At 35.0% G+C, this 20,352-nt stretch overlaps 2 protein-coding genes across 6 annotated transcripts in view; one reads left to right on the plus strand and one right to left on the minus strand.

Annotated features, from left to right (window-relative positions):
* The window catches only part of LOC136033659 (alpha-aminoadipic semialdehyde dehydrogenase-like), a 372,653-nt gene extending 367,600 nt beyond the window's left edge, over positions 1–5,053 (plus strand). For all 4 annotated transcript variants that reach the window (XM_065714491.1, XM_065714489.1, XM_065714490.1 and 1 more), the window contains exons 8-9: positions 2,935–3,095; positions 4,794–5,053. In XM_065714491.1, coding sequence (XP_065570563.1) covers positions 2,935–3,095; positions 4,794–5,006 — 374 coding nt within the window. In that variant the 3' untranslated portion in view covers positions 5,007–5,053. The remainder of the gene's footprint in view (positions 1–2,934; positions 3,096–4,793) is intronic.
* Positions 5,054–10,586: 5,533 nt separating this feature from the next.
* On the minus strand, positions 10,587–18,893 carry LOC136033662 (uncharacterized). Of its 2 annotated transcripts, none has more exons than XM_065714495.1 (4): positions 18,258–18,893; positions 16,115–16,317; positions 14,978–15,161; positions 10,587–10,781 (listed from the first exon to the last, which is right to left on the minus strand). In XM_065714495.1, exons 1-4 carry the CDS (start codon positions 18,598–18,600, stop codon positions 10,648–10,650), a joined length of 864 nt encoding a protein of 287 aa, XP_065570567.1. In that variant the 5' UTR covers positions 18,601–18,893; the 3' UTR covers positions 10,587–10,647. The 2 variants fall into 2 exon arrangements, with proteins under 2 accessions (XP_065570567.1, XP_065570566.1); XM_065714494.1 differs by having other exon boundaries at positions 10,587–10,955; positions 18,258–18,845.
* Between the last annotated feature and the right edge of the window lie 1,459 nt (positions 18,894–20,352).

Consider the following 20,352-nt stretch of genomic DNA (forward strand, 5'->3'; position numbering starts at 1 on the left):
AACGATGCACATGACTGGGCTGGAACGTTGTTCTGGTGCCATTATGCTATGTAGTTTTATTAGCAATTCACTTTATACCCATTTTGCTAATAGCTTTCTCATCTCCGGAATTCTTGGCTACTTCACTAATTTATAGTCAGTTGTCTCTTGTAATTGTGGACTTTCTGGATGGGTTGTTGAGTTCCTGCTTGGGGGTATTGGTGTCAACCTTCTGTGGTACCTCTGAGAGCAGAAAGCAAAAAACGGACCCCAAATACTTCTATTTTAAGTCACTGCTCTGCCTAGTATGTGATCACGAGGCAGGGCATTATATGGAATTCAATGTCGAGATCCGTTGGACTGAAGCCAATAATGTTACTAAAATCATGTTAGTTCAATCCTTTTCAGACATATGAAGCGCTGACCATCGCGGGAAAAAGATGCTGCGCGGAGCAAACAGAGGGGCTTGTGCTGGTTCTTGGAATCAAGTGCCGCTTTTTGCTGATGGCTGGCGAATGGTGGGTAACTCTATAAACTGGTCTGAAGCTGCTGGGTTGGGCTCTCGGGATGGAGTAAAACAATGATGGAATCCTTGAAAGTACAAAGGGAGACTACTACTAAGAGAAAAAAAAATATGTGCAAGCTGTATTTCAACTCTTATCTGACAGCAGTTTATTGAGGTCATATAGAAGTGACGTCAAACAGAACTCGTAGAAAGTGAATGCAAATCATTGTAGAAAGTATTTCAAATTATCATGCCCGAGGGATTAGCAGTATTTGTACTGCATCACTTTTTTATTTGGGAGTTTTTGTTTGCGTTGTTTGGCAATGGAACTTTGTTGGATAAGCCTCGATTCTGTTTTTTGAGTTCGCCCATAATAATAATAATAATAATAGTTTATCGATGATTTGCTTGTATCACGTTTGAAGTCGACTGTCATTTTTTAATAGTTATAAATCAAGGAACAGTCTGCTTGATGATTAGTTAAACCCTGTCTTTATATCTATAGGAAGCAAAACCTTGAAAGCAAAATGTTTTTTTTTATCACCTTTTACGCTTTGCTTTTCCCTTACTCAGAAAACAAACTGCTGCACTCAATATCTTTAAAAATACACAAATTAAGAACAAGGCGAAGTAGTCTACTGAGTGTTTAGGTTATGCAAAAGAAAGCTTGCGTTTCAAGGTCGAATAGTAAAAATGGAGCCACGGGTATTATTTTTAAGATTGATTGAAAAATATTTTTTTCTTATCTTTGCACTTGATTTTCAAGTCCTCATTTTCTTGCGAATAAGTAACTTATTATCCAGAAGTAAAGGATGTGCCTTATATTTTCATAATTAGATAGGAGAAGAAAAATGAGATTTTGAAACTTTCCATAGAAACACCTTTATTATTTTGGATTTGAACATTGTTATAATAGTTACAACATGTAGTGAATTGTGGGGCTTTATTTTAGAACGTAGCCACTGAAATTTCGTCATGTAGTCTTTGAGCCAGTATAATATGAAAAAATAGCATTCTGTTATTTTTCGATTTCATCGGTAAAAAAAAATTAAAAAAAAAACAAAAAGGGTCAATTGATATGAGGGACCGAGAGAAATTGTGTGCATTTGTATATGTCAAAAGTCTTTGTGTTTTTCTTTTTTTTTTAATTTTTATACGTTTTGGGTTTATCCAAGTTTCTGAATTTATCGCTGAAGAAAAAAAAAAATCTTGATGCTTACTTTACTTTGAAGAAAAAAAAAATACTAAAAAACGACAACATCATCTTGCTAAGTTTTTGTTTTCTTTATTCTAAATATATTAAAGTTTATTGATTTTCGGAACTGTTGTATAGACCAGTTTTCCCTTAAATCATCAGAGGTTGCATGGTTTTATTTATTAATTCAGATAACCAAAGTCTAAAAGTAAATTCTTGTAAGATCAAACCTCCTATAATGTTCTGAAGTACTACTTGTTTAAAGGAAGGCTGAATAAGGTCAATTGAGACATAATTTAATTTCGATCAATATTTTAAGGATTTACTGCGTCTAAAATGATGCTTAAAAATCAATACAGCTAGAAAAGCAACCAGTGAAGGGTAGTTCTTTTTGACATAAAATGGAGATTTTTTTTTAGACTAAGTGACCTGTGGCTTGGTGGTTCAAAAAAAGATTTGACCGTCCCAAGGCTAAACTGAAAAATAAGTTAAATAATTAAGGAAACTCTAAAAGATATTATTTGTTATTTTGGTTTAATGTGCTGATCATCTTATGTTCATTTAGACCAAATATCCAAAAATTTGTTGATGTGTTGAAGTTTGTGCTATGTTCCTCAAAGTGTTTTACGATGGGCTTAGGGAAATTGACATCTGGAAAATTACTTGATCTGTACTAGCTTTTTTTTCGGGGGGTGGGGGTTGTCCTTGTTACTGTATAAACATAATAGTCCATCAAGTACTTTATCCCTGAAACGCTAAAGATGGATTCGGTCAGATTGGCCTTTGAAAGTGAAATTAGATTTTTAGCTTCAAACTGTATACTCAACTCGAGTGAAGCTTTTTAAAGCTTACCTAAATACTGAAACATCCATCAAATAATAACTGGGCCGTTCAAAAAAACAAATCGATTATTGCATAATCAGCAAAGAAAATTAAACATTAAGTCAGTTTAACGGTGAATTTAGGGTATCAATCATCTAGTGGAAAATATTCGATTGAAGAAACTTAAGCCTTAATTAAACTGTGGTACAAAAAAGGGGGGGAGCACACGCAGTCTTTTCGGTCTTTTGTAGGCTTGACTGCCCCTAACACGTGCTTCAAGATTATATTCCCCATGCGAGAAAGCTTAAATAAGGCATAGAGTGCATTAAACGTTCTAGTGCATTAACTTTGCTCTTTAATTTCTTAGTTCTTCGTCTTCTTACATTTTTAATACATCCGAGGCTTTTGTATATTTCATTCTTTATTCATATAGGTTTACCTCACGATGCCCCAGTTGTTCATCGTGAAACTTTTGCCCCGATTGTTTACGTTTTGAAAGCATCTAGCGTTGAAGAGTCTATCTCATGGAATAACGAAGTCGATCAAGGTCTTTCTTCTAGTATTTTTACACAAAATCTTGGCAATGTCTTTAAGGTGAGTCAAACAATTATTTTTATAGCTTTTGTGAAAATCAATTGCCTGAAACAAACTTTGGAGCTAGCTTGGCTCGAAGCTGTCATGCTGCTAAGTGCTAGTTTCTTAAGACTTCTGCCTCTGCTTTAGTCCCTGTAGATACATAGGTTAAAAGCTGGACAAACTTTTGTGTTTTTCAAACTGAAAACGGCTGTATGATATCAGTACGTAGATATTTTTTTCAGCTTTTGAGCTAGGAATCTTTCTAGATTGCGTTGACTTTAAATTTTAGGAATTGGCCTTAGAAAACTGAACCCATTTAATAGGTGCTCAAGCTCCTGCCCCCTCTCCTATTTTATTTAGTTTGCTGAATTATGACAAAACCAACCAAATTTTCTTCTTTTAGTGTCCATGCTCTTTGAAATTTAAAATAGTCAGCAAAGAAAAGATAGTGATTTTCTGTGGAAAAGTCAGCTTATTCATACAGTTGCGATTTTTCTGAAACAGTAGCTTTTATATGCACCAATTTAGGTAATTATTTAGAGACTCTTCCCAGCCCTTCTATAGAACGAACTTGAAGAATCCTTTCTTGCACCTTCAGGAATTTTTCTACCCCTATTCGGAGCCCCTACAGTATCATGGTTGCAGCAGTTGCTACAACCTAGTAAAGATTGGACTGCAACCTATAATAAGAGACAATTTAAAAATGCATTTTGAAAAGAAATTGTTTTATGAGAAAAATTGTTCATTTAAAGGTGATTCCGGAATGATAAATATTATATAGGTTTATCCTAATAGTAAAGGTTTTTGCGGAAATAAATTTAAGAAATTTAGTAAAAAGCGCTGAAGATTGAAAATGATAGTCGACTGAAATGAAAAGTTGGGATCACCAAGGTTGGAACTCCAGAATTGGGGGGTTTGAAACCCCCATCTTGAAAAGTAAGGAAAATATTTTTTTTTTGCTGGGAGGCAGCGCTATGTCGCTTATTTGTATTTTTTTTTCACCAAGGCCAGCAGGCTACGGCAAGGTCGCAGAGCGATATTTAATGGCTCATTCAAAAGCTTCTTCTCATAATTTGTATGTTTTTTGAAAACCATCCTGATGACATTAAAACTGCAGTTTTTGACAAAAATTACGTTTTTTGTTGTCATTTCTGTATTATTGTCTATTTGACATTATTTGTGACGCCAGGACATTCTGCTAGTATGATTTATATGTAGAGTTTATGGTTGCAGTGAAGCTGCAGATTTGTGTTAAATTTGTAAAAACGGTAGCTTTAAAAACAATTATGGAGCTTCAGATAGCTTCAAAAGAGAAAACCTGGCGTTTTCTCTTTACTAGATTCCAGCTAAATAAAAGCCTAAGGCTTTTTAATGTCTGATTATTTTCTTTTAAAGTCTATATGTTCTTATGACTACTTCAATCACAGACGAGGCTGTCTGGATTTGATTATCGCGCTGTGAAGCAATATTTCTGCTTCTGTGCTGTTTTTCCTCTCGTAATCAGCGGTCAGTAGCTCAGAAATGGTGACAAACGCTAGTTACGACGAAAACATTTCGAAGAAGGACTTGTTGGGTCATGAAACCGAAAAAAAAAGTTCATCTGTAGTTTGCCAAGTTTATAGGGCTAGGAATCTTAGTTCTTGTAGTAAGTCATGTGTTTAACTGAATATACATTATTATGACTTCCAATGTGTATTTATCTATTCCGTTTTGCAGTGGATTGGACCAAAGGGTTCTGATTGTGGCATTGTCAACGTAAATATTCCAACGTCTGGTGCCGAAATCGGCGGGGCTTTTGGTGGCGAAAAACATACAGGCGGAGGAAGAGAATCCGGATCTGATGCATGGAAACAATATATGAGACGCTCAACTTGCACAATAAATTATACAAGAGAACTGCCTCTTGCTCAGGGCATTAAATTTGAGTGATAAATTGTTTGAGATGTTTTATTATACTAAATATTTTAAGATTTGTGCACTAATGTCTATCGTAGGCTCAAGATCAAGATAGACTCTGTTTACTTTCATAATTTTTAATTAAATATACCGGCCCTATTGTTTCAGTTGATGAAGTCCTAGGAATCAATTCTATTTTTGATGTTTTTTTAGATATTAATTTTGTTTTCGACCACCATTTCCTATACAAGCTCGTAACTGCAGTTGCTCAATCCTTATTTTTGCACATAACGTATTTCTACTTTGAACAGCTGCTCTTCTTGTAGTTTCGAAACTAGCCAACGAACCGGCTCGACCACTGCTGTAGTGCATACTATTTTTTGAGGACCAGAAAATTTTTTTGCTCCCTTACCCCGAAATTCTATGTCTCCTTACCCCCCCCCTCTGAAATAAAATTCATAAATGTTACAACTCGGTCCCTAAGCCGTGACACAAAACATGGTGTACTTACCTAACTGCGTATACGAATCTCCACCTTTTAACAAAACCTATAGACAGCACACAGTCTCTGTAGTAAGATATAATGGTATATATGATATAACTAGATATCTTTACATGAGATATCGAGTTGGAATACTTAGGAATTTTTTGATGGGGGGGGGGGGTGTAGACTTATAATTTTCGGAGTAACATCCTTTTTTACTTGCCTTCAATTAAAAAGACTCATCATGCCCTTTTCGGCTTTCTAGGCACCCAAAACCAAACGACCAACCTAATCTACCCTCTTCGGGGAAATTATCTTGCCCGATAGGACCTATTGTAGCACGTCATAGTTCTCAGATTAGCTAAGTGAATCTCGTCAACAAATTTTTTATACGACATTGGCTTTACGTAGATAACTTCGAAGACCACACTGCCTTTCCATGACGAAAGTAAAACAGTTCAAAAACAGTTCAACATCATAATTCCATTTCATCGTCTTTAAAGCAAAATACCAAACCTGAAGATTTCACGTCGGCCCTCGCGGAGCATATCTTTAATTTTCCAAATCATTTTATTTTGTTTGAAAATGTTTCTTTGATTTCTAGGGACCAAGTTTTAAAGCAAACTTTCAGGGAAACAATCGAAATTAAAAAAATTCTATTCAAGAATAATTCCATAAACAGAGATACAGGTGAATTTGGATTGAACTCAATTTATGATAATTTACTGAGGTCAAATAAAGTAAATATCACTTCACCTAAGAGCTATGACCTCTGTCCACGTAATACGTCAGTTAAATCTAATGAACCGGAACCGAAAAGGTCAAGGAGATTTGCCTCGGCTGTTGCATTGAAAAAAATAAGAGCAATAAACTATATGTAATTAGTTTATTAGGTATAAATTCTGTTTATTTTTATTCATGTCTTTTAGTTTTACTGCTGATGATGAACACTGTATATGTGTTCGAAATATCCAGTTAAATAATTTTATATTTCACTGTCAATAAAAAGGTATCATCCCTATTTTGAACTGTTTTACTTTCGACATTGGCTTTTATACGATATCGACAGACGTAAAAAAAAAATTAGGCGAATTATCTGCAAAATGCCGGATATTATAAAAGAATCTCAAAATCGGATGTAAAGTAATAATCTTCGGGTGCGGGGGATTCGGAATGTACAAGCCCGAAGTCCTTTTTGTGCCTGGTTTGATGTTTTGCAAGATTTTAGGCGAGATCAAAATCAAAGTTTTGGGGTGGCGACCGGAATTGGTCGACTGTTTGAGGATTTAGATATGAGTCATTTTTTATTATAATCTGCAGCTGAATCAAATGACTTCGTTGCGGGTATATGATGAAAACATCCCTTTTCCAATTCCAAATTATTATCAATTCGTCATATGAAATGAATCCGTCTCTGCAAGATAGAGACCTATAAGAAGACTTTGGACTACACTAGACAAAGAAATGTTGGATTCGTCCTTTGGTTTGGGCAAAGTGATTTGAGGATTTTAGCGAATTTTTAAAACTAAAAAATCTAGATTCTTCAAAAGTTCACTACAAACTACAATATATCGGTTTGCATAAATTATGGGCCAGGTTTCTCATTGATGACTAAGCTAAACCTCTTGAAACTGAACGAAAATTAGTCTAACCGAAGCGGTTCTGCTCGAACCTTTCTTGCAAAAAATTCCAGTTAGGCTCATCACTGAACGTATCCGGTTTGGTACGACTCACACAACAATAATCGGTCGATAACCACAATTTAGGAAAATTGCTTCACAGAAAGCTTTTGCAGTTCCCTAACTCCCCCCCCGCTTAAGAAAAACTAAGAAAAAAATCGGCATTGACTCATTAAACATTGGCGTAACTAAGTCACGCGTATTTAATGGTGGAAAGTTCGTGTGAAAATTTGTAGGATCTAGATCACGCGTGTCTTTTGCTTTGTAACTATTATGATTTTGCTTGTATTGGTGAGTGGAATAAAGATATTACGAAGGGAGAGACATTTTTTGTTGCTTGTACAAACAACTTAAAAGAAATTCTCCAAAAACGTTTTAAAAATTCCAATCTGATTGTTTATGATTATTTATCAACTCCTACGCCTTTTATCTCATGTTTTTTGCCAAAACAACTAAATAAATATTATCCTACTCACCATGGTAGTTTGGAGGTTCCTGTGGTAACTAGGACTGAGCAAACCCAGGAACCAATTTTAGGATTCGTTCCCTTGCTTAATGTAAAAAAGACAAATGCCACTTGCGCGTGGCAATGAATATTTTAGTGAACTTAATTTTAACGTAATCTTTTCAATTTTACAGTTTCAATTAGTAAGGAAGTATCATCAACTTACCTATATGAGAGATACCCATTTTCCTTAGTAAAGAGCGTTATTCCCAAAACCAATCTTGGTTCTTTGTCCATTTTCTAAGGGATTGTTAGATACGGCTTCACACTACACTATTGTTGTCTTTTTTTCAGACACTGTGTTCGCTCTTTCTCTGTTCATATCATTTTTGAGTGAGATTTGGCTCTTCTACTAATGAATGAACTTTATTTACCAGTCGGCATTCACAATAAGAAAAAACTTGGAACAAAAGGTTAACGTACGCCTTTTAATTCAAGTACGGCGATGCAGTATGGATAACTTTTGCTGTGGGTTGTTTTATGGGTAGATAAAAAATATAAGCAGTTTCTTTTTTTTTTAAGTAGCCTGCACAATAATGTTATCTTTTTTTTTAAAGTTACAAGAGTATCTGATAGTTATTATTTTAATCAAGCAACAGGTAGCTTTTCTTATTAGACATTAAAGAAAGGATACACCTGAGACAACCTAATAATTGATCACATTGGCCATTATTGGTATTTGAATGTATTTGATAAATTCAAATATATTTTTTAAATTTATGTATAAGTAATTTTGATTTTGTTCTGGCTTGAACTTTAACTATTTTTGGTTTTGAATTTTCTACGTGGATAATTCCTCAACTATCCTATTTACATTGATATTCCTTTAATACGTATTACTACTTACGTGTGTGTCCAGGTGACTGTATAAACAATTTTTTGATATCTGATAAGTACGTATACACATGTTAAATAGTATTTTCTAAAAACTCAAAACAACATAACTGTTAAGCAGTATTTTCTATCAACTAAAATCAAAAGCAATATAACTCTATTTTTCTTTAAAAGTCCTAAACATCAGAATTTGATCAAAATCCCAACCTTAAACATGATCATAAGTTAAAAAGAAGAAACAATCCTGGTTTATGTTCCCTTTTCAGGTTTGGTGTGTTATTTTCCTACTCTCCTACGCTTTTACTACAGCAACAAAAGACGACAGATTTGTCACATCTTTGAAAGTCGGTGCGCATGTTTTTTTTTCTGCGTTTGCGCAGAAAATGTTTTCATGTTTGCGTTGAATATTAGTTGGAAACGGTTGAAAAACAGACAATTCCACTATTTTTAAGCAAATTTAGATCCCTCGCCAAGAAAAAGTAAGAAATATCATAATTATGGTTCAGTGAATAGATAAACCTGATGCTGATGAAGCATACGATACAAGTATATTGTCCTTTTGGTGTAACATACAGTTGCTGGCTTACCACTAAATCACTAGTTTCGAAGAGAACATATACCTTAATCAAACAGTTCGTGGTAACGAACTGTAAGTAAGGAGCGACCCGGCTCAATAGTAACCGAAACTCTAAAAAGGAATTTTGATAACAATAAATACATTAAAAAAATCAGAATTTTATGCTGATTTCAAATATATATGTTTCATCAAGTCTACTTTTTACACATCAGAAGTTACGAGCCTGAGAATATTGGTCTTATTTTTGAAAAAGATGGGAAAAACCCCTTAAAAGTCATATAATCTTAATAAAAATCACATCATCAGATTCAGCGTATCAGAGAGCCCTACTGTAGAGGTTTCAAGCTAGTATTTTTTGCCAGAGGAAAGATCATGAATGTGTGTTTTTTTTTCAGGAGTAAGAATGTCTGTGAGGATGACTTAATCCCCCACAGTCCCCAGGGGAAGGGCTGCAAGTTGTGAACTCTGGCCATTGTTTACATAATAGTATTAGTTATTGGGAAGTATATAGACATTTTCAGGGGGATTACTTCTGGTGGGGGAGGGGGGGTCAGAAGGAGAAGGTTACCAGGGAGGATCTTTCCATAGGGGATGGGAATTTTCCATGAAGGGGGCGCTGGATTTCCCAGCATTATTTAAAAAACGATCAGAAATTAAATAAAAAAGACAAGTTTTTTTTAACTGAATGTAAGAAGCAACATTAAAAGTTAAAACAAACCCAAACTACTACGTATACGAGAGGGGTTCACCCCCTCGTCAATACCTCACTTTTTACGCTAAGTTTTGTTTTTAGTACTTTCATAAGAGCTATTTATTGTAATTAAACCCTTTGTGATTCAGTAGATCATTCTTAAAGAATCGGAACAAAGTTCGAACTTTAGCGTAAAGAGTGAGGTATTTATGAGGTTTTAATTGAGATTTTAAATGAGGTTTTAATTGTTCATGTACGGTGAGCCAAAATCAAAACCTGCATTAATTCAAAAAGTTCAGAAATTAAATAAAAAAGAACAAGTTTTTTTTAACTGAAAGTAAGCAGCGTCATTAAAACTTTAAAACAAGCAGAAATTATTCTGTATATAAAACGGGCTGACCCCTCCTCAAAACCTCGCTCTTTACGCTAAAGTTTTTTACTGTTTCAAAAAGTACAGTTGTGAGAAAGAGTCAAACTTTAGCGTAAAGAGCGAGGCGCGGAGTTAAGGAGGGGACATCCCCTTTCATATACAGAATAATTTCTGTTCGTTTTAAGTTTTAATGTCGTTAAAACTTATTTTTTTATATTTAATTCTGCGAAAAAGGATGAAATTACATAGGTGTATGCAACAGTTTTAAGTTCCAACCTGTGTTATCATTGGCACAGATACCAAAATTAAACATTTTAGATGGCGTTTAGGGGAGTCTCAATTGTTTCTTGGTGTTGTAAGAACAAATTTTTGTTGTTAATCTTTTGAAAAATCTCGATTCTACCTAAAACGCATAATTCATTTAAACTACAATTTGTTAGCCTAGCCAATCAAATAAAAAGAATCAAAACAAAAACAGCTTAATAGTATTAATAAAAAATTACTTCATACAATAATATATTTATTGAAAAACAACTATTCATTGAATTCTATTCCTAGCGTTGAAAACCAATCTTTTCTGTCAATCCGAATCCTGCCATAAGTGACATTGCATGACAGAGCTATGTCTCCAGGAGAAGCTTCTTTCTTGACAATAATTTTTAGGCCATCTGCAAGGTCGACGTTGTCAGATTTAGTTTTAATAATAAATTTAGGATCTTCTGGCGTGTAAACAGTAAGAGACCCACTTCCCACATTGACAAAGGAATCATCAATCAAATTGGAGATCTGAATCGCAGTTTTTCCAGAAGCAACATAGGCTTCTAATGATCCGTCCAGCCCAGCTGAAAACAGAAAGTTTCAAATTGAATAAAAGTGGTGACTGGGAATTCGCCCTCTCAGAAGACTATAGATGCAGTGGTGTCAAAAAGGGGGTGAGGATCATGTTCCCCCACACCCACCTAGATTTCGAAAAGAACCTTTTTGGGGGTATGTTCATTGAAAAATACCATCTTTCGGCAATCTTTATAGGACAATAGAAACACAAACGAATTTGCCCGCAGGATTGGGGTATTTTCATTGAAAAATTCCCCCTTTCAGCACTTTTATTAGAACAATATGAAAATACATTCCCCCCCCCCACACCCTCTACATTTTTATGAACTGACGCCAATGTAAACATGACGTCTAACGCTTCTAAGCTCAACTTTTTCATGGGTGCAATATTCCTGGAACAGAATAAAAGTAATGCTCGCCTACGTTGGCATGTATGAGCTGTAAACTAAATCATTACTGAAACGTAGTTTGCTCGTGATGTATCCGTTTTTTAAATCATAATAAATATAATTTAATGGACATTTATCTTATCAAATGTTCAGATATACATATGTTATTTCTAATGAAAGAGATGTACGTTTGTCAATAGCAACAAATATGTACGCAGATTAGTTAAGCCTAAACAATTAGGGCTGAGATGTGCTGCATAATAGGATGAATTTCCCTTACATTTTATTTTTGTCACTCACACCCCTATGCAGGGCATTAAATTCATTCTCAGAAGTTACATACGTTCACTGTCCCACAATATTTTCATTGTCCAACATTATTTATATTTACTCTCAGCATATGACACAGTATTTTGCTCAAAGAACATTGGTCCGGGTGAATTTATATCAGTTTACCATGCTTTTTGTTGAGTCTTGACAGAACAGAAAACGCAAGACAAACGGGAGCGGTATTGTGTTATTCCATACTGAAACTGTACACATGTAGCTATAAACGTAGATTATGTATAGGCAATAGTCAGCAGCAGCAGTTTTTATTCGAAATATCTCTAAGTTATACCTTTTTTAGATTTGAGCGTCAGAGCACGTAATTTACTCTAAGGGCTCGTTTTCACGTGGATGGGAGTTGAATTCATGTTCACCTCTCATCCTTTTGAAAGCAACTGTTCTGTTCAACAAAGATGTGGATATCTCCAGTCTACTCTGTTCTCAAGGCAGAGTTGAACTCAAGCTCGTTGTTAGGTTGAACAAGAGATGGGATGAGAGGATGAAAGCTAGAACATTCTTTCTTTGAAGAAATCAAGGGCTAAAACATAGGTTCGCGTGGATGCATGGTTTTCATGCAGCTTTTATCTTCGTAAAAATTCACCCTAAGTTCTGTAGGATTCACGCTAAAAAAAAAAAAACACAAAATCTGACAAAAGAAGTTCTTGGTACTATGCCAGCTGATTGTTACCTTTGTTTATTGGATACTAGATAAATTAAAAAAAAAAAAAAGTTTTTTCAACTTAAAGTAAGGAGCAACTTTAAAACTCAAACAAACAGAAACTATTCAATGTACGAAGGGGTTGCTCCAATCCTCAATACCTTGCTTTTCACGCTAAAGTTTTTAGCACTTTTAAAAAAGCTTCGTATTCTAATTAAATGGCCCTTGTGTTTCAGGAGTCGTTCTTAAAAAATTGGGACGAACAGTCAAACTTCACACAGTCAAACACATAGATATGTACGATTTTTTTTTATTCAGATTTAGAAATTCGTTCAGCAAAAAAAAATTGCTACGAGTTCCCGAAACCTTGGTGCGGAAAACCAATGGTAAATCTGCTTAGAATATGCTTAGTGCTATTTCGACAAAGGCGATTTGCATACATAGATAACTGTGTCTTTCAGCTGCCTTTTCCATAATTATTCGGCTTTTTTTTATATAAAGGTGGGTCCTTGGTAAAGAAACCAACCAAACTAAGCCAAAAAGTGATGATGAAGAAATTCTACTTTCTTGTCAATGAGGAGATTGTTACTAGAAAAATCATATCCGAGGATGAATCAAGAGCAAGACCCTGTACTCGTCTGAATCGTCCGGAGGCCAATTGGACGAAGTCCGTACTACTAAACAGCAGAAAAAGTTAAAAAAAAGTGGAGATTAATTGAACTTGAATTTAATATAACCTTAGTGCTAGAATTATCCAATAAAGGAATCTCAACTTCTCTTATATACGCTCGAGTTAGTCAAATGATCTTCAAAGAAACAAAAAATATGATAAAAATAACAATAGAAAAAAATGATGGCAAAAAGGTTTTTTGGCATTTTTTTCTCGGATTTGGAGAATTTTTTTGCGTATTTATCAAACAGTTCGTGGTAACGAACTGTAGTAAGGAGCGACCCGGCCTTTAGTAAGTAAGGAGTTTAGTAAGTAACTGTAGTAAGGAGCGACCCGGATTTTTAGGGGGAACACCCCCTAAAAATCATAGAATCTTAACGAAAATCACACCATCAGATTCAGAGTATCAGAGAACCCTACAGTAGAAGTTTCAAGCTCCTATCTACAAAAATGTGGAATTTTGTATTTTTTGCCAGCAGGCAGATCACGGATACGTGTTTATTTGTTTGTTTTTTTTTTGTTTTTTTTTGTTCTTTTTTTTCCATGGGTAATCATATCGACCCAGTGGTCCTAGAATGTTGCGAGAGGGCTCATTCTAACGGAAATGAAAAGTTCTAGTGCCCTTTTAAGCGACCAAAAAATTTGAGGGCACCTAGACCCTCCCCCCACGCTAATTATTTTCCCAAAGTCAACGGATCAAAATTCTGAGATAGCCATTTTTTTCAGCGTAGTCGAAAAATCTTATAACTATGTCTTTGGGAACGACTTACTCCCCCACAGTCCCCGTGGGGGGGGGGCTACAAGTTACAAACTTTGGCTAGTACATACATATAGTAATGGGTATTGGGAAGTGTACAGACGTTTTCAAGGGGATTTTTGGGTGGGGGAGGGGTTGAGAAAAGGAGGATATGTTGGGGGAACTTTCCATCGTGGAATTTGCCATGGGAGAAGAAAATTTCCATAAAGGGAGCGCAGGATTTTCTAGCATTATTAAAAAAAAACAATGAAAAAATAAATATGAAAAAAAAAATTAAACTGGAAGTAAGTAGCTGCATTAAAACTTAAAAACGAACAGAAATTATTATGCTTATGAGGGGCTCACCTCCTCCTAATACCTCGCTCTTTACGCTAAAGTATTTTTAGTAATTTCAACTATTTATTTTACAGATTTTGTGATTCAGGGGTCATTCTTAATGAATTGGGACAAAATTTAAGCTTTAGTGTAAAGAGAGAGGTACTGACGAGGGGGTAAACCCCCTCATATATGTAATAAAAACATGAGAATACAAAAGTTCGTTACGTAAGCTAATTTATAAGTTACGTATACCTTTTACTAATAAAAACATCCATAAAAAATTAAAAGTTCTAGTTGCCTTTTTAAGTAACCAAAAAATCGGAGGGCAACTAGGCTTCCCCCCCTCCCGCTCCTTTTTTTCTCAAAATCATTCGATCAAAACTATGAGACAGTCATTTAGCAGAAAAAAAATATGCAAATTTCGTTTTAGTTATCCCTTTGCGGAGAGCCAAAATCAAAACATGCATTGATTCAAAAACGTTCAGAAATAAAAAAAAACAAGTTTTTTTTTTAACTGAAAGTAACGAACAGAAATTACTTCGTATATGAAAGGGGCTGCTTCCTCACCAACGCCCCGCTCTTTACGCTAAAGTGTTTTACTGTTTAAAAAAGTAGAGTTAAGAGAAAGAGTCAAACTTTAGTGTAAACAGCGGGGCGTTGATGAGGATACAGCCCCTTTCATATACGAAGTAATTTCTGTTCATTTTAAGTTTTAATGTCGCTCCTTACTTTCAGTTAAAAAGACTTGTTTTTTTTTTAATTTAATAAAGTTAAGAATGAATCAAGCGCTTAGAAAATAAAACTTTCGAAAGATCAGCTTGGTCTTGGTCACGTTTTTGCAGAGTGAATTTAATGCCATATCCATAGTTCTATATATATTTTCCAAAGAAAAATTCGTTTAGTTTACTTACTAATATCTACGTTTCCTTCTCCAAATACGTTGACTTTAGCTTGTCTATGCAAATTCTTTAAGTTCATTGATCCATATTTGGTTTCAAAAAAGGAACTATCAGAATACGTTGACTGTACAGAAATATCTCCTGAATCTGTTTTAACCACCACCTTCGGACCTTGAAAACGTTTCCCTTCTATACTCTGAAATCCAAAAACAATAGTTATTTTTAGTTCATTACACGTATTTTGACATTTAAGAAACAATACATCAAATACTACGCAAAGAGGCATCAAGAAGAATATTTCCATATTAGTTTTCAAGTAGGTGAACAATCCTGAAATCCATATTAGCTTTTAAATATACAAACAACCATTAAATTAAGCAAAACTTATACTGGAAAGACAGTGATATTTCAAATGTTCTACGACTCATTGCAACGCAAACCCGATTAAGGTCAACAGAGCGCAATACTGTCTTAATTTCTTGGCTAAATTGACATTAAGGGTTTCCACTACTCCAAGGGAAAGTGCATAAGTGTCATCAATGCCAGATTATGAAAGAGACTCTCCGTTATGGTTAGATGCAGTGTGTAAATTATGTTTTTCTATGTGCCAAAGAGCCAATTATAAACAGCTTCCATGCAACAAAATTGATCTAAAACTGAAAAGGAAAAATAAATCTTAATATGAGCGTTCTGGGATGGAAAACTTCCAATGGAAGAATTCTTAAAATACTTCTTCTAAGAATAAGCCTTCTAATTTGTAATTTGACTCTTTCTAGTAATCTTAATAGTCGACATTCTATTAATCTAAGGGGCATACGGCAAAGATTGCTACTTTTCATGAGAATGCATATTTGCATTATTAATATGAATTTTCAGGAAACGATTAGAGCTCCTATTCGCTTGGGAGCAATTCATTGCTGCTACCCTTTTTTGCTCCACTTTGATAACTACCTAAATAAATTAAAAATATTGCTGTGTTTTCAATTTATTTGTTGCTACCTACTTTGTGTTACTCTACTTTCCACTCATACTCCATTTGGCTCCCCATTACTAATATTATATTTTACACATAGAATACAATTCAAACCTTAAAATATAAACATTAGTTAATTGCAGACCATTTGATAATACTGGTTGAAAATCACTAACCCCTTTGCATGTAGTTTCAAGGTTGATGCTCCCTTGTGTGACACCGTGACAACTGATATTTCCACCGTGAGAGATAGCACTAATCTTCTCAGCTCGGAGATTTTTTAATGTGATATTTCCTTTTTCTGACTCCAAGTTGACCTTGTCGGTTTCTAGGCCACTGACTGTTAGACTTGCAGAGTCGACTAATTTTGCTTCCAATCCTAAAAAAAACAACAAGAGATTTTTACAATTTGGATTTTGATCATTGAAGAGCGGATAAAAGTTGGATTACTATCAGCGCAGCTTATTTAATGTACCAAGAGCATAAAAAAAATTGTCCCCAGGTCCCATCTTATGTCAATTCATGCCTGAAAACCGCCATTTTCTAAGATTCATCTTTTGGTTGTTTCAAAATTATCAAGCTTTTAGGACAGTACCACATTTTCCTCTGTGTTGCAGGTTGAACCGTAAATATAAATGAGCAAAACTAATTAGCTAAATTTGACAATTTTCGTCTGTGAATATTCAAACATTAACAATCCTTTTATTTCTAAAGGGACACTAAAAGTTTTATCTCCTTACATATTAAATGTGTCCTCGCTACTTGTCTGAAACATCTGTCTCCTACTGTACTTTTTTCGCGATTCGTTTAAGTTATATTGCGTATGCCAATGATGTCCTTCTAGTTAGTTTTTCTCGTCGGGGATTGGCTCAGAATTTTCGTAAGTTGTCGTCTCTACTTAGTGATATTTATCTATCTGTAAATATAAGAAGCGCGAGTTTTGTGCTTTAATAGCAAAATTTCTCTATCTCCACTAGAACTTGGTTCCATTTTCTTACCTCGCTCGGTTAAAGTTAAATGGCTTGGTATATTGCTTTGCCCGTCAATTTCCGACACTTGCTCCGAACTGGTCTCTAACGCATTAAAACATATTCGTGTGTCATACGGTGGGATATTTCTGAATAGAGGGCGTCGTAACTGTAAGGGTCTAGCTCGGCTTTTAACAGTTTTGTTCTCCAGCAGTAAATTTCTTATCTCGATTCCATCATTTACTGGGGAAAAGTTATTTACGGGCATAGAAGTGGTTACTTTAGATATTGTAAATATCTGATGTATTTATCCGTCCGTCAGAAATAATTAGGAAAAATAAAAATAATTCAGCAGTTAATTCGGAAAAATTAGAAAAAATGAGGTATTTTTAACTTACAAATGGGTGATAGGATCTTAATGAAATTTGATATTTAGAAGGATATCGTGTCTCAGAGCTCTTGTTTTAAATCCCGACCGTATCTGGTGACATTTGGGGGAGTTGGAGGGGGAAATCTAAAATCTTGGAAAACGCTTAGAGCGGAGGGATCGGGATGAAACTTAGTGGGAAAGATAAGCACAAGTCCTAGATACATGATTGACATAGCCGGAACAGATCCACTCTCTTTGCGGGAGTTGGGGGGAGGGTTAATTCTGAAAAATTAGAAAAAATAGGTATTTTTTAACTTACGAAGGAGTGATCGGATCTTAACGAAATTTTATACTTAGAAGGATCCAAAATCCAAGAATTCCAAGAAAATCCAAGAAAAAGAGTTTTTTTTAATATAATTAAGTGAATATAATTAAGTCATAATTTTATTATTACAGTGTTTAGCAGTGTCGGCCTTTCCGGGAGGCAAGTAGTGTGATCGCACCAGGCCCCGTGCCTACCAGGATCCGGAGCTAACAGGATCAAATACATTGCAAATTACAATCACGTGAGTGATTTTGTGACTTCCCAAAAGGCCTCACAGAAAAGGCCGTGGAATGTAGGGCGGGGCTTTCCCAATACATTATTATTGCTCCCACTAAACTATCACTACGACGTTAGCCCCCGCGAGGAGGCGGCTATTCAAGGCCACGCGTAACAGTAAGACCACCTCTGGTGTTTAGTCCAGAAGATGCGATAACGTGCACCACTAATTGTATGTTACATGTCATTAGTTGAATTTTATGATTGTTAGTCACGTTTCTGCTCACCATAAGACTAGTATGTAAAAATGTACTGGGAGAGGTTAGAATAAATTCATCCGATTAAGGGACATTAAAAAACTTTTTTTTCATCGTCGCTTGTACAATTCCGCTGTAGAGCGTCAAGTAAAGACGCGGCGGAAGGACAAAAGGCCAACTTACCATATTTAACAGGAACTTTAATAAAAATCTTCTCATTCTTTCCAGTCTTTTCGATGACTATATCTGATTCCCCATCCATATTTTGCTGAATGTTAGCTTCAACGTCTCCAAAAACTTGAGCTGTTACTGGATCATTTGCAGTAATTAGAGGCTCAACAATTACGTCACAAGATAGATTTACAAGTTTAAGCGTTCCATAGTTTCCTACTTCGTAGCTACGAACTTGGGAATTATAAAACCGTTGTAATCTTACGATTGTCTCACTGAATCCTAGAAATTCTTTAGAACTATTATTATTTCTTAAGATTTCTCTTCCCAACAGAAGCAAGGTCAAGTTTTTCATTCTCTTAATTTAGCCAAGTATCTGATCACAGCACTTAAGAAAAAAGAAAATTAGGAACTATTCTAGATGGCACTTTCATGAAGACTAAGGATCCAAGGGGTTTCTCGCTCAATCTGTCAATTTTTATGAACATGCCACGCCTAGATATCTGTTGCGATAAAAAGAAAGAATTGGTATGAATCTATGGATAAATCTAGTATCTTTCAAGGAGAAAACACATAAAACAGATGGTGCATTCCTCTTCCTGACCACAATTAATGATGATTAATTTTTTCGACATGGCCCCCGCCACTGCTTATTTCTGTTCCTCCTTTGTAAAATAATTAATTGTTTTTAATTCCTGTTGGGAGGTTATAAAAATGGGCAGGAAACAATTATCATACCCAAATAGAAAGCTGATTAAATTTTATATATGGTATCAGGGTTGCCAAAGCGACACCTTTGGTGCTTTTTGACACTTTTTCACTCTGGGTGACACCGTGCCACTATTGGGTTCAAAAAGGCAACTTTTCGAAAAAAGGACAATTTTTGGCATTTTTTCAAAATAAATACCATATAAATTTATTTTAAGTTTTTGCTTAACTGCAAGTGCTTTTAATTTGTGCTTTATGCTTTTCAGGTTCGTTTTCATCTTAGGGATTTTATTTTTCATATCCGTGCTACTTCAAAAGCGTGAAAATTCAAACGTGGTGAAACATGTGACTTGCTCAAGAGAATTTAGAAAAAGTTTTTTGATAAGAAACTGAAGCAAGCTTATAACTGCTGGTAAGTAAAAGCTTAAGATGTTTTATGACTTTTAGTCTACAAAAGTATGCAGAGGTGTGGCCTGGATAGTAGTTAGTAGCAAACTATTTGATCTTATTTGCTGCTGTCTAATAATTTTTTGGACAAGGGTGAACCTCAGTTGATTTGCTGAATTAAGACATTAGGCTTTTGGTAAATATGCGGTTTAGGTTCACATGCATTTGAGAGGATACACCCTGTCCCATATGGGTACAGTCTAATCCACTAGAAAAATCTCTGATAATTGTCAAGAACATGTAATGCTGTCATAGACTGAACATCACATCCAGTATACCAAGCACCAACTAACAAAATGTGCTTTTTGCCTAAAGTGATGAAAGGATGCAAGAACAACAGTGAAAAATGTTTGGTAAAATTCTAGTTAATTGACTTCTTGCTATTTTAGAAAGGGTTTAGGTTAGGAAAATGAAACTTTTAGGGATGAATATATAGACTAAAGTATGTCCCGGGAAGGTATTTTGAAGCAACTACCTCCACTCCTTCTCCCTCTAGAGGGCCCTGACCTTTGATGACCTTTAAAAGTATGTGTGTTATAAAAGTGAAACCTTGTAAAATAGATCTTTTTCTTAATTGAAGTACAGCAAAATTGTTTTCAGCTTCATAACTTTGCTCAATTCCATTTTATAAGGTTTTAAAGATATGCAAATACACTTCCTAAATTTTGAAAAAGAAACATTGAGATGGCTCAAAATTCTACTCAAATAACAGAAATTGCATTTTCAGAACTAAAGGCAGAGAAAAAATAACTAGTAACTGAAAATTAAGGTAAAATATTGTTTTGTCAAAGTTTCAATAGGTATAGGACCTGTCATGTAGGCAAATTCCAGGGCCCTCTAGAGGGGGAAGGAGTGGAGATGGGTACTTTAAAATACCTTCCCAGGACATACTTTAGCCTGTAGACCCATCCCTGAAAGTTTCATTTTCCTAACCTAAACCCTTTCCGAGATA

The sequence above is a fragment of the Artemia franciscana genome, chromosome 12, assembly GCF_032884065.1.
Source record: "Artemia franciscana chromosome 12, ASM3288406v1, whole genome shotgun sequence".
NCBI classification, from domain to species: Eukaryota; Metazoa; Arthropoda; class Branchiopoda; order Anostraca; family Artemiidae; genus Artemia; species Artemia franciscana.

Coding starts and splice junctions, on each gene's coding strand:
- LOC136033662 (XM_065714494.1), bottom strand. CDS start 18,600: ATGAAAAACTTGACCTTGCTTCTGTTGGGAAGAGAAATCTTAAGAAAT. Junction 16,318..18,257: donor TAAAGTTCCTGTTAAATATG/GTAAGTTGGCCT, acceptor TGTTTTTTTTAG/GATTGGAAGCAAAATTAGTC. Junction 15,162..16,114: donor TTGAAACTACATGCAAAGGG/GTTAGTGATTTT, acceptor TTTGGATTTCAG/AGTATAGAAGGGAAACGTTT.